This window comes from Carcharodon carcharias, chromosome 23 (genome assembly GCF_017639515.1).
Source record: "Carcharodon carcharias isolate sCarCar2 chromosome 23, sCarCar2.pri, whole genome shotgun sequence".
Taxonomy (NCBI): Eukaryota; Metazoa; Chordata; class Chondrichthyes; order Lamniformes; family Lamnidae; genus Carcharodon; species Carcharodon carcharias.
The window spans coordinates 52271612-52283865 of NC_054489.1; the positions used below are offsets into that span (position 1 = coordinate 52271612).

The following is a 12254-nucleotide window of genomic DNA, read 5'->3' on the forward strand; positions in this document are numbered from 1 at the left end:
GTAAGAATCTACTTATTCTGAAAACTCTGAAATAGCCCCTTAAATGAGTGCCACTACTTCTCTATTGATCTAGCTTCTAGCCTAGTTTCCCAGTTCACTTCAGCTAGCTCAGCTTTCATCCCCACATAGTTGCCCTTATTTAAGTTTAAGATACTATTCTTAGACCCACTCTTCTCCCTATCAAACTGGATGTAAAATTCAATCATATTGTGATTGCTGCTACCTAGGGATGCCTTTACTCAGAGGTTATTAATTAATCTTGTCACATTACACCATACCAAGTCTAATATAACCTGCTCTCCGGATGGTTCCAGAACATGCTGCTCTTAGAAACTATCTCGAAAGCATTCTAAGAACTCCTCATCCAGGATACTACTGCCAATCTGATTTTTCCAGTTTGTGTAGATTAAAATCACCCATTATTATTGCCATCCCTTTATCACAAGCACACATTATTTTCTCTTGAATGCTTTGTCGTATACTGTGGCTACCGTTAGGGGGCCTTTAGACAACTCCCACTAATGACTTTTTCCCTACTATTCCTCATCTCCACCCAAAGCGATTCTACATCCTGATCTCCTGAACCAAGATCATCTCTAACTATTACACCAATGCCTCATTGCTACCCCTCCACCTTTTACCTAGCTTTCTATTCTTCTTGAATGTCATATAGCCTTCGATATTAAGGACCCAATCTTAGTCATCCTGCAGCAACATCTCCATAATTGCTATCAGATCATATTTATTTACTTCAATGTGGGGCCATCAATTCTTTACTTTATGAATGCTATGTGCATTCAGATAGAGAGCCTTCAGTTTTGTCTTTTTGTTACCCTTGCAACATCTAATCTTGACTGCTGATGTATTCTTAGATTTTTTTCTCTCTCTCCTTCCCTGCCATTCTCTGACCCTCATTTCTCATATTACTTATTTTACTCTCCTGTCTTTAACCTTGAATTTCTACCTCTACCCAAACTTGATCCCTCACCCTTCTTGTTTAATTTAAAGAGTTTGTCTACATAGATTTTAGTAAGGCATTTGACAAGATCCCACATGGCAGACTGGTCAAAAAAGTGAAATTCCATGGGATACAGGCTAAGGTGGTAAGTTGGATTCAGCGACAAGAAACAAAGGACAATGGTGGATAGATGTTTTTGCAAATGGAAAGCTGTTTCCAGTGGTGTTCCACAGTGCTCAGTGTTGGGTCCCTTGTTGTTTGCCATGTATATTAATGGTTTGGACTTAAATGTGGGAGATATGATTGGGAAATCTGCAGGTGGCACAAAATTCGGCTGTGTAGTTGATAGTAAAGAGATAGCAGTTGTCTGTGGAATTATGTGGTTTGGTTGAGTATGTGGAAAAGAGCAAATAGAATTCAATCCATAGAAGTGTGAGGTAATACATTTGGGGAGGGCAAACAAAGTTAGGGAATACTCAATAAATGGGAAGATATTGAGAGAGGTAGAGAAGTGAGAGACCTTGGAGTGCATGTCCACAGGTCTCTGAAGGTGACAGGGCAGGTGGATAAGATGGTAAAGAAAGCATATAAATGTTTTCCTTTATTGTACAAGGTATTGAATACAAAAGCAGGGATGTAATGATGGAACTGTTTAAATTTTGGTTAGGCCACAGCTGGAATTTTGTGTACAGTTCTGGTCCCACATTGCAGGAAGGACATAATTGCTCTGGAGAGGGTACAGAGGAGATTTTTACAAGGATTTTGCCAAGGCTTGAAAATTGCAGCTATGAGGAAGGATTGAATAGGCTCGGGCTGTTTTCCATAGAACAGAGGAGGCTGAGGGGGTGACCTAATTGAGATGTATAACATTGAGAGGCTTAGATACGGTAGACAGGAAAGGCCTGTTATCCTCGAGCTGAGGGGTCAGTCTATCCACATTGCTACAGTTCTTTATCCCTGGATGTGGTGTAGATATGGATGTGGTGTACTTGGATTCCCAGATGGCATTTGATAAGGTGCCACATCAAAGGTGTGAGGGTAACATATTAGCAAGCTTAAAGGATTTGTTTGCCAACAGGGAACAGAGTAATGATAATTAGGTATTTTTTGGGTTGTAACTAGTGGAATGTCACGGATCAGTGCTAGGGCCTTAACTATTTATAGGGACACAGATTTAAGGTGATTAGTAGAAGGATTAGAGGGGACATGAGGAAAAACTTCTTCACCCAGGGTGGTGGGTGTCTGGAATTCACTGCCTGAATTGGTGGTTGAAGCTGAAACGCTCAACTTATTTAAAAAGTACTTGTATCTACATCTGAAGTGCTGTAACCTGCAAGGCCATGGACCAGGTGTTGGGAAGTGGGATTAAAATGGGCAGCTAGTTTTTATTTTCTTTTTCTTTGGCCGGTGCAGACACGATGGGCTGAATGGCCTCTTTCTGTGCTGTAACACTTCCTGATTCATGCACCAGAACACCTAGATCCCTCTATGTCACTGAGCTTTGCAATCTCTCACTATTTAAATAGTATACTGCTTTTCTATTCTTCCTGCCAAAGTGGACAAGTTCACATTTTCCTACAATATACTCCATCTGCCAAATTTTAGTTCACTCACTTACCCTATCTACATTCCTTTGCAGACTCCCTACCTCCTTGGCAATTTACATTCCTACCTATCTTGGTGCCATCAGCAAATTTAGCTACCATATATTCGGTCTCTTCATCCAAGTCTTTGAAGCAGATTGTAAATATTTGAGGCTCCAGCACTGATCCCTGTGGCATTCCACTAGTTACAACCAAGAAAAATACCCATTTATAAGAACATAAGAACTAGGAGCAGGAGTAGGCAATTCAGCCCCTCGAGCCTGCCCCGCCATTCAATACGATCATGATTGATCTCATTTTGGCCTCAACTCCAATTTCCCACCCTCTCCCCATAACCTTTCAACCTGTTACTAATTTAAAAATCTGTCTAACTCCTCCTTAAATTTATTCAGCATCCTGGCATCCACTGCACTCTGAGGTAGTGAATTCCACTGATTCACGACCCTTTGAGAAAAGTAATTCCTCCTCATCTCTGAGTTAAATCTACCACCCCTCAGCCTAAAACTATGGCCTCGCGTTCTAGAATGCCCCACAAGGGGAAGCATCTGCTCCATGTCTACTTTGCCTACCCCCTTTAGCATCTTATATACCTCAATTAGATCTCCTCTCATCCTTGTAAACTCCACGAGTATAGGCCTAAACTGCTCAACCTCCTCATAAGACATCTCTGGAATCATCTAGTGAACCTCCTCTGAATTGCCTCTAATGCAACTATAACCTTCCTCAAGTCAGGGACCAAAACTGTGCAGAGTACTCCAGGTGCGGTCTCACCAATGCCTTGTACAGTTGCAACAACACCTCCCTATTTTTATACTCTCTTCCTTTAGCAATAAATGCCAAAATTCCATTTGCCTTCCTTATTACCTGCTGTACCTGCATACTAGCTTTCAGCGATTCATGCACAAGGGCACCCAGATCCCTCTGCCCTGAAGCATTCAGAAGTTTCTCTCCATTTAAATAATAAGTTGCCTCTATTCTTCCAACCAAAATGGATAACCTCACAGTTATCCACATTAAACTCCATCTGCCAAATTTTGGCCCATTCACTTAACCTGTCCATATCCATTTGTAAATTTCTTATTTCTTTGCAACTTACTTTCTCACCTATTTTGGTGTCATCTGCAAATTTAGCTATAGTATCTTCTACCTCTGAATCCAAGTCATTAATTTAGATTGTAAATAGTTGGGGCCCAAGGACCGAACCCTGTGGTGCCCCACTAGTTACAGCCTGCCATCCAGAAAAAGATCCATTTATCCCGACTTTCTGCTTTCTGTTGGTTAGTCAATCCTCGATCCAAGCTAATATATTACCCCAAACTCCGCATAATCTTATCTTGTGTGTTAATCTTTTGTGCGGCACCTTATCAAGGGCCTTCTGGAAGTCCAGATATACTACATCTACAGGATCCCCATTATCCACTTTGCTTGTCACATCTTCAAAGAGCTCTAGCGAATTAGTCAAACACGATTTACTCTTCATTAAGCCATGCTGACTCTGATGGATTGCATTTTGACTTTTCAAATGCCCCATTACTACTTCCTTAATAATGGATTCCAACAATTTCCCAACGACGAATATTAAACTAACTAATCTATAGTTTCCTACTTTCTGTCTCCTCCTTTCTTCCCCCCCGCCTCCCCCCACCTTGAATAGGGGTGTTATATTAGCATTTTTCCAATCCACTGGAACCTTTCCAGATTCTAGGAATTTTGGAATATTATAGCCAATGCATCCACTATCTCCACTGCCACTTCCTTTAAAATCCTGGGATGTAGGCCATCAGGTCCTGGGACCCTTTAATCCCAATAGTGTGCTCAGTACTTTTTCTCTAGTGATGGTGATTGTTCTAAGTTCATCCTTCTCTATACCCTCTGCAGTACCTGTTACTATTGGGGTGGCACTAGTGTCCTCCAGTGTGAAAACAGAGGCAAAATATTGATTAAGCATCTCTGCTATTTCTGCGATCCCCATGATGAACACCCCAGTCTTGACCTCCAAGGGATCAACATTCACTGTAGCTACTCTTTCCTTTTATATACTTGTAGAATACCCTTGGATACTCAACTCCTAAACCTGTTCTCCCTGTAACCACGTCTCAGTAATTGCCACCAAATCATACCTATTTATCTTTATTTACGCTGTTAACTCATTAGCTTTATTACAGAATCTCACAGTGCAGATGAGGCCTTTCGAGTCTGCACCGACATGTGAGAAACACCTGACCTACCTTCCTAATCCTATTTAACAGCACTTGGCCCATAGCCTTGAATGTTATGATGTGCCAAGTGCTCATCCAGGTACTTTTTCAAGGATGTGAGGCAACCCGCCTCCACCACCCTCCCAGGCAGCGTATTCCAGACCGTCACCACCCTCTGGGTAAAAAAGTTTTTCCTCACATCCCCCGCTAAACCACCTGCCCCTCATCTTGAACTTATGCCCCCTCGTGACTGACCCTTCAACTAAGGGGAACAGCTGCTCCCTATACACTCTGTCCATGCCCCTCATAGTCTTGTACACCTTGGTCAGGTCACCCCTCAGCCTTCTCTGCTCCAACAAAAACAACCCAAGTCTATCCAACCTCTCTTCATAATTTAAATGTTTCATCCCAGACAACATCCTGGTGAATTCCTCTGTAAACCCCCCAGTGCAATCACATCCTTCCTATAATGTGGTGACCAGAACTGCACACAATACTCCAGCTGTGGCCTCACCAGAGTTCTATACATCTCCAACATGACCACCTACTTTTGTAATCTATGCCTTGACTGATAAGGCAAGTGTCTCATATGCCTTTTTCACCACCCCACTAACATGCCCCTCCACCTTCAGAGATCTTATGGACACACACACCAAGGCCCTTTTGTTCCTCAGAACTTCCTAGTGCCATGCCGTTCATTGAATACTTCCTTGTCAAATTACTCCTTCCAAAGTGTATCACCTCACACTTTTCAGGGTTAAATTCCATCTGCCCCTTATCTGCCCAGTTGACCATCCCGTCTATATCTTCCTGTAGCCCAAGACACTCAACCTCACTGTTAACCACCCGGCCAATCTTTGTGTCATCCGCAAACTTACTAATTCTCCCCCCCACATAGTCATCTATGTCGTTTATATAAATGTCTCACAGGACTAGTCACACAACAACCTGACACAGTCATCCTCACAGAATCATACCTTATAGATAATGTCCCAGACACCACCATCACCATCACTGGGTATGTCATGTCCCACCGCCAGGACTGCCCAGCAGAGGTGGTGGCACAGTGGTATACAGTCGGGAGGGGAGTTACCTTGGGAGTTCTCAACATCGACTCCGGACCCCATGAAGTGTCATGACATCAAGGGAAACATGGGCAAGGAAACCCCCTGCTGATTACCACATCCCACCCCCCCCCACCCCGCCTCAGCTGATCAATCAATGCTCTTCCATGTTGAAATCACCTGGAGGCAACAAGGTGGCAATGCGCAGAATGTACTCTGGGTGGGGGACTTCAATGTCCATCACCAAGAGTGGCTCAGGGCTCAGTAGCACCACTACTGACCGAGCTGGCCGAGTCCTAAATGGCAGAGCTGCTAGACTGGGTCTGCGGCAGGTGGTGAGGGAACCAACATCTTCACCAACCTGCCTGCTGCAGATGCATCTGTCCATTGGCAGTATTGGAGGAGTGACCACCGCACAGTCATTGTGGAGATGAATTCCTGCCTTCACATGGAGGATACCCTCCATCGTTTTGTGTGGCACTACCACCGTGCTAAATGGGATAGATTTCAAACAGATCTAGCAACTCAAGACTGAACATCCATGAGGTGCTATGGGCCATCAGCAGCAGCAGAATTGCACTTGAACCTCATGGCCCAGCATATCCCCCACACTACCATTACCATCAAGCCAGGGGATCAACCCTGGTTCAACGAAGAGTGCAGGAGCAACACCAGGCATACCGAAAAATTAGGTGTTAATCTGGTGAAACTATAACACAGGAATATTTTCATGCCACACAGCATAAGCAGGAAGTGATAGACGCGGCTAATCAATCCCACAATCAATGGATCAGATCTAAGCTCTAGTCCTGTCACATCCAGTCGTGAATGCTGGTAGGCAATTAAACAACTCACTGGAGGAGGAGGCTCCACAAATATCCCCATCCTCAGTGATGGAGGAACCCAGCACATCAGTCCAAAAGATAATTTGCTACAGTCTTCAGCCAGAAGTGCCAAGTGGATGATCCATCTCAGTCTCCAGAGGTCCCCAGCATCACAGATGCCAGTCTTCAATTCGATTCACTCCACGTGATATCAAGAAATCGCAGAAGGCACTGGATACTGCAAAGGCTATGGGCCCTGACAATATTCCAGCAATAGTACTGAATACTTGTGCTCCAGAACTTGCCACGCCTCTAGCCAAGCTGTTCCAGTACAGCTACAACACTGGCATCTACCCAGCTATGTGGAAAATTGCCCAGTGATGTCCTGTACACAAAAAGCAGGATAAATCCAACCTGACCAATTACCGCCACATCAGCCGACTCTCGATCATCAGTAAAGTTACGGAAGGGGTCATCAATAGTGCTATCAAGTGGCACTTGCTTATCAATAATCGGCTCACTAACACCCAGTTTGGGTTCCACCAGGGCCACTCAGCTCCTGACCTCATTACAACCTTGGTTCAAACATGGACAAAAGAGCTGAATTCCCAAGGTGAGATGAGAGTGACTGTCCTTGACATCAAGGCCGCATTTGACTGAGTGTGGCATCAAGGATCCCTAGCAAAACTGGAGTCATTGGGAATCGAGGGAATAATCTCCGCTGGTTGGAGTCATACTTAGCATAATGGAAGATGGTTGTGGTTGTTGGAGGTCAGTCACCTCAGTTCCAGGACATCGTTACAGGAGTTCCTCAGGGTATTGTGCTCTGCCCAACCATGTTCAGCTGCTTTATCAATGACCTTCCTTCCATCATAAGGTCAGAAGTGGGGATGTTCGCTGATAATTGTGCAATGTTCAGCACTATTCGTGACTCCGCAGACACTGAAGCAGTCCATGTCCAATTGCAGCAAGACCTGGACCACATCCAGGCTTGGGCTGACAAGTGGCAAGTAATATTCGCACCACACAAGTGTCAGGCAATGACCATCTTCTACAAGAGAGAATCCAACCATCGCCCCTTGATGTTCAATGGCATTACTGTCACTGAATCCCACACTATCAACATCCTGGGGGTTACCATTGACTAGAAATTGAACCGGACTAGCCATATAAATACTGTGGCTACAAGAGCAGTTCAGAGACTAGGAATCGTGCGACAGGTAACTCACCTCCTGACTCTCCAAAGCCTGTCCACCATCTACAAGGCACAAGTCAGGAGTGTGATGGAATACTCCCCGTTTTCCTGGATGAATGCACTCAAGAAGCTTGACACCATCCAGGACAAAGCACCTGGCTTGATTGACACCACATTCACAAACATTCACTCCCTCCACCACTGACGCACAGTAGCAACACTGTACCATCTATAAGATGCACTGTAGGAGTTCACCAAGGCTCCTTTTTAACAGCACCTTCCAAACCCATGACCACTACCATCTAGAAGGATAAGGTCAGCAGATAGATGGGAACCCCATCACATGGAAGTTCCTCTCCAAGTCACTCATCATTTGACTTGGAAATATATCGCCATTTCGTCTGCTGATTGAGGGAATGTTTTATAAGTCAACCTGTATTAAAGATCAACATTGGAAATAATAGTATTGTGCTGTAAAACTGTGGATTAGTGCACCTGATAGGTGCCCATTATCTTGGGGCAAGATGTGTAGCAATCGTTCGTTACTGGTTAACTTTGTCTCTGTTAACTCATTAGCAACTGAACCATGAGGTTTGAAATGTGACCTAACAGTGAGTTTGTTTCATCAGAGTGAACTCCACGTATCAAAGCTATTTCATCATCCTAACATATTGCCATACAAAGCCACCTTGATAGCCAACAATGAAGTTTGGGTAGTGACTCCGTTCATGGCCTACGGTAAGTTTGCTGTGTCTAATACTGTAGATAGTACTGTTTATCAGAGCCAAATTAAAGTTGTTTTTCACATTTTTGAAGGGCAACTTTGAAAATGTGTTTCCATTTTTCATGTTACTGTCTCTTTTTTCTCCACCATCATTGGAGCAAGAAAGAAGACTGGAGATATTAATATTGTATCATTACAGCCCAGATTTCAGACTAAAGATGTATTGAGCAATGTACTTTCTCTATGACACAATACAAGGTGTCAGATCACACTGACTGGGGTGGGTCTAAATACTGGCTGGACACCGAAGCATTGATCGTTTATTTCTGGAACCTGGTGACAAACTTAGCTCAATGATGGGATGAAAGGCACCTCTGTCCTACTGGCTTTAAGGGTTGTACATGAAATAATTTGGACAGTGTCAATCCAGTACAAAATTTCTTATTTTCCCCATTAAATTAAATGTCTAACCCTTGCTGTACCTGTCCTGGGAGTGTTTGATGGGGACAGTGTAGAGGCAGCTTTGCTCTGTATCTATCCCTGTGCTGTACCTGTCCTGGGAGTGTTTGATGGGAAAGTGTAGAGTGAGCTTTACTGTCTATCTAATCCCATGTACCTATCCTGGGAATGTTTAGTGGGGACAGTGTAGAGGGAGCTTTACTCTGTATCTAACCCTGTGCTGTACCCGTCCTGGGAATGTTTAGTGGGGATGGTGTAGAGAGATAAAAACAAAAAAACTGCGGATGCTGGAAATCCAAAACAAAAACAGAATTACCTGGAAAAACTCAGCAGGTCTGGCAGCATCGGCGGAGAAGAAAAGAGTTGATGTTTCGAGTCCTCATGACCCTTTGACAGAACTTGAGTTTAACTCTTTTCTTCTCCGCCAATGCTGCCAGACCTGCTGAGTTTTTCCAGGTAATTCTGTTTTTGTTTTGATGTAGAGGGAGCTTTACTCTGTATCTAACCCCGTGCTGTACCTGTCCTGGGAGTGTTTGATGGGACTGGTTGTCAGAAATGTAATACCAGCATTTTCCACAAAGTTTTTTTTTTACATATGAGGGGCATTATATAAATGCAACTTACTGGACAAGGAAGTTTTAAAAATTCTCACTGAACCTGTAAAGGTAAACTGCACAATAAAAGTGTGGGTGATTCTATAGTAAAACTATCGGATGCTGGACATTGAGTGAATCAGGACACCAGTTTGGCATGAGAGGTTATGACATGTTTTCATCCATGTCTCAGACTATTTCAGTTTGAAAAGCTTTTAATTATTTTATATGGTCTAATCACCAGGTTCTGCTAAAGATCTGATGAACACCCATTTCACAGACGGTCTGAATGAGCCGACGATTGCATACATCCTGCAGGGGGTGCTAAAGGCCTTGGTTTATATTCATAGAATGGGATATGTACACAGGTAATGTACTGTTAGCTCAGATTCCAAAAATCGAAATAGATATGCCACCATTGGAAACTGTTTCTATCAACTTTATCCATACCATCATAATTTTAAACATCTCCATCAAATAGTCCATTAATCTCCTCTGTTCTAATCAAGACAGCACAGCCCAATTTTCCTTTTCTTATTTGTGTTTCTGCATATCAGGCAATGCAATCTGTGTTGTACCCTCCTCTATTGCAAATATCTTTCCTATTGTGTGAAGCTCAAAACTACACACACTCCAACTGTGATGTTACTAAGAATTTATATAGATTCCCCATTACATTTCATTTAATTTTATACTCTATACTTCTCATACAACCCAGTATTTCACAGCGTTTAATGCTCTTAGCTGCTTCTTTTTTTTGTCTTGTGAACCTGAATTCATTAATCCTTGTCCACATCATCCAGGTTTCTCTATTATCCAAGCTGCTATCCTTCAGGCTTCTGAGTGTCAAGTGTTCCAAATGCCCTCCATATTTGGGTTTGAGCAGCCAGCCATCATAACCTGTTCCAGAATTCTCTCCCAAAATCCCTTCGTCTTACTTTCTAACCACCTTCAAGAGCTTGCTTTTAAACCCCACTGTGTCAACTTTACTTTCACTCAACACCCTCAATTTTTTTGGTTCACATTCAGTGTCCAATTGTCCTGTAAAGCACTTTGGGATTCACTCCTACATTACAAGCACAGTATCAATGGAAGTTGTTATTGTGTCATCTGACTGAATAGTGAGATTGTTGGCTCAGACATGCTGGAAGAATGGCAAATCACACAATGGCATCGATTCAATTCCCATAACAAATTAATTTAGTGAGTATCATGTTCACCCTGTGGGGAGGTGGAGGAATGCTAAACCTTTCCAGCTAGGGGAACCTCCAAGTCTGGCACAAACCACAACAAAACACTATCATGGATTTTCATATGCCCACTTCCCTGGAGGCTTTAATCACAGGGATCTGGCTGATGTGTAGATTTTCAGGGTGTTTCCAAGCTACACAAACCTACAAGCTACCCTGTCAGTTAGTAAAATGTGTGTATAATATCCCATCCATTGACTCAGTGATAGATCTCCCAGATCTTTGTTGTTTTTTTCCTTCCTCTCCTCACTTCTTGATAGGGCTCTTAACTGCAAACATACACTTGGTCAGCAAACTTACTTGAAAGGACCTAATTAGGTTAGAATATTATGCCAACAAGCTTATTGACAGGTCTTTTAAATCAGACCATCTTACAGTTGCAGGCAGCATAATTAATAATAATTATTAATCATTGTTAATTATTTTGTTCTCAGGCTATGATGGAATAAGGTTGAATTTATTGCTCATCCGAATTGTTTCTGTGAATATCTTGGTGGCTGTTCCATGTCATGGCTACTTGTGCAACTGAATTTCTTGCTAGGCTGCTTCAGAGGACATTAAGAGTCAAGCATGTAACGTGGGGCTGGAGACACGTGTAGCATGGAAGAGTCAGGACAGCAGCTTTCCTCCCCTGAGGGACACTAGTGAAGCAGTTACAATAATGCAGCAGGTTCTCAGTATTTGTTGTGGTGCCAAACCAAAAATGTCTAAATTTATAGAACTCAGTTGCCCAACTTGGTATGGTTGCTCTAGGCTAATGGTCCATGTCAATTGTATCAATTGAAGTTAGTACTTACTGGTGTAAGGCATTAATCGGATGGTTACTGAAGAATGTTTAAAGAGACACTTGCTGAAACAGGTTGAGTGAAGTCAGGATATTTATACCTTTGATCTTTCACTCTGTGAATAAATTTATCTGAAAAAAAGACTGGCTTTGGACTCATCCTTCACCAACTGATTATCAGAAGTATGCCAGTCTAGTCACATAATCGATACACTAGAAAACAACTTGCTAAAGTAGATCACAATCCCCTTCGCTGACAACTGTATGTGATTCTCTGAGGCTGCAGTAGGAGGCAGCATCGATACCTTGGAGAGAATCCATGATATTTGATGTTCAGCTGCCCCTTCCCTCATTCCCCATTGGAGTTAAAGCAGCAACTAGCCTTTCACCAACATTTTCGGCAGGACTATTTTTAGCAGCAGGTTGGGGAATTGCTAGAAGCTATTAAGACCCCGTGAAGCATGTTGGAAATAGCTACGAAAAGCAGGACTGCCTTTAAATGTCCAACTGCTCGACTAAGGTCAGGAGCCCATTGTAACTTCTCAGCCTAATTTCTACACAAAGTATTGCTTTGCTGTTTTATCTGACACCACACTAGTTG

The 12254-nt window shown here is 42.9% G+C and overlaps 1 protein-coding gene across 4 annotated transcripts in view; it reads left to right on the top strand.

The window, feature by feature from the left end:
* The window catches only part of strada (STE20 related adaptor alpha), a 96387-nt gene that overhangs the window by 62564 nt on the left and 21569 nt on the right, over positions 1 to 12254 (top strand). For all 4 annotated transcript variants that reach the window (XM_041173751.1, XM_041173752.1, XM_041173754.1 and 1 more), the window contains 2 exons: positions 8473 to 8581; positions 9864 to 9987. In XM_041173751.1, coding sequence (XP_041029685.1) covers positions 8473 to 8581; positions 9864 to 9987 — 233 coding nt within the window. The remainder of the gene's footprint in view (positions 1 to 8472; positions 8582 to 9863; positions 9988 to 12254) is intronic.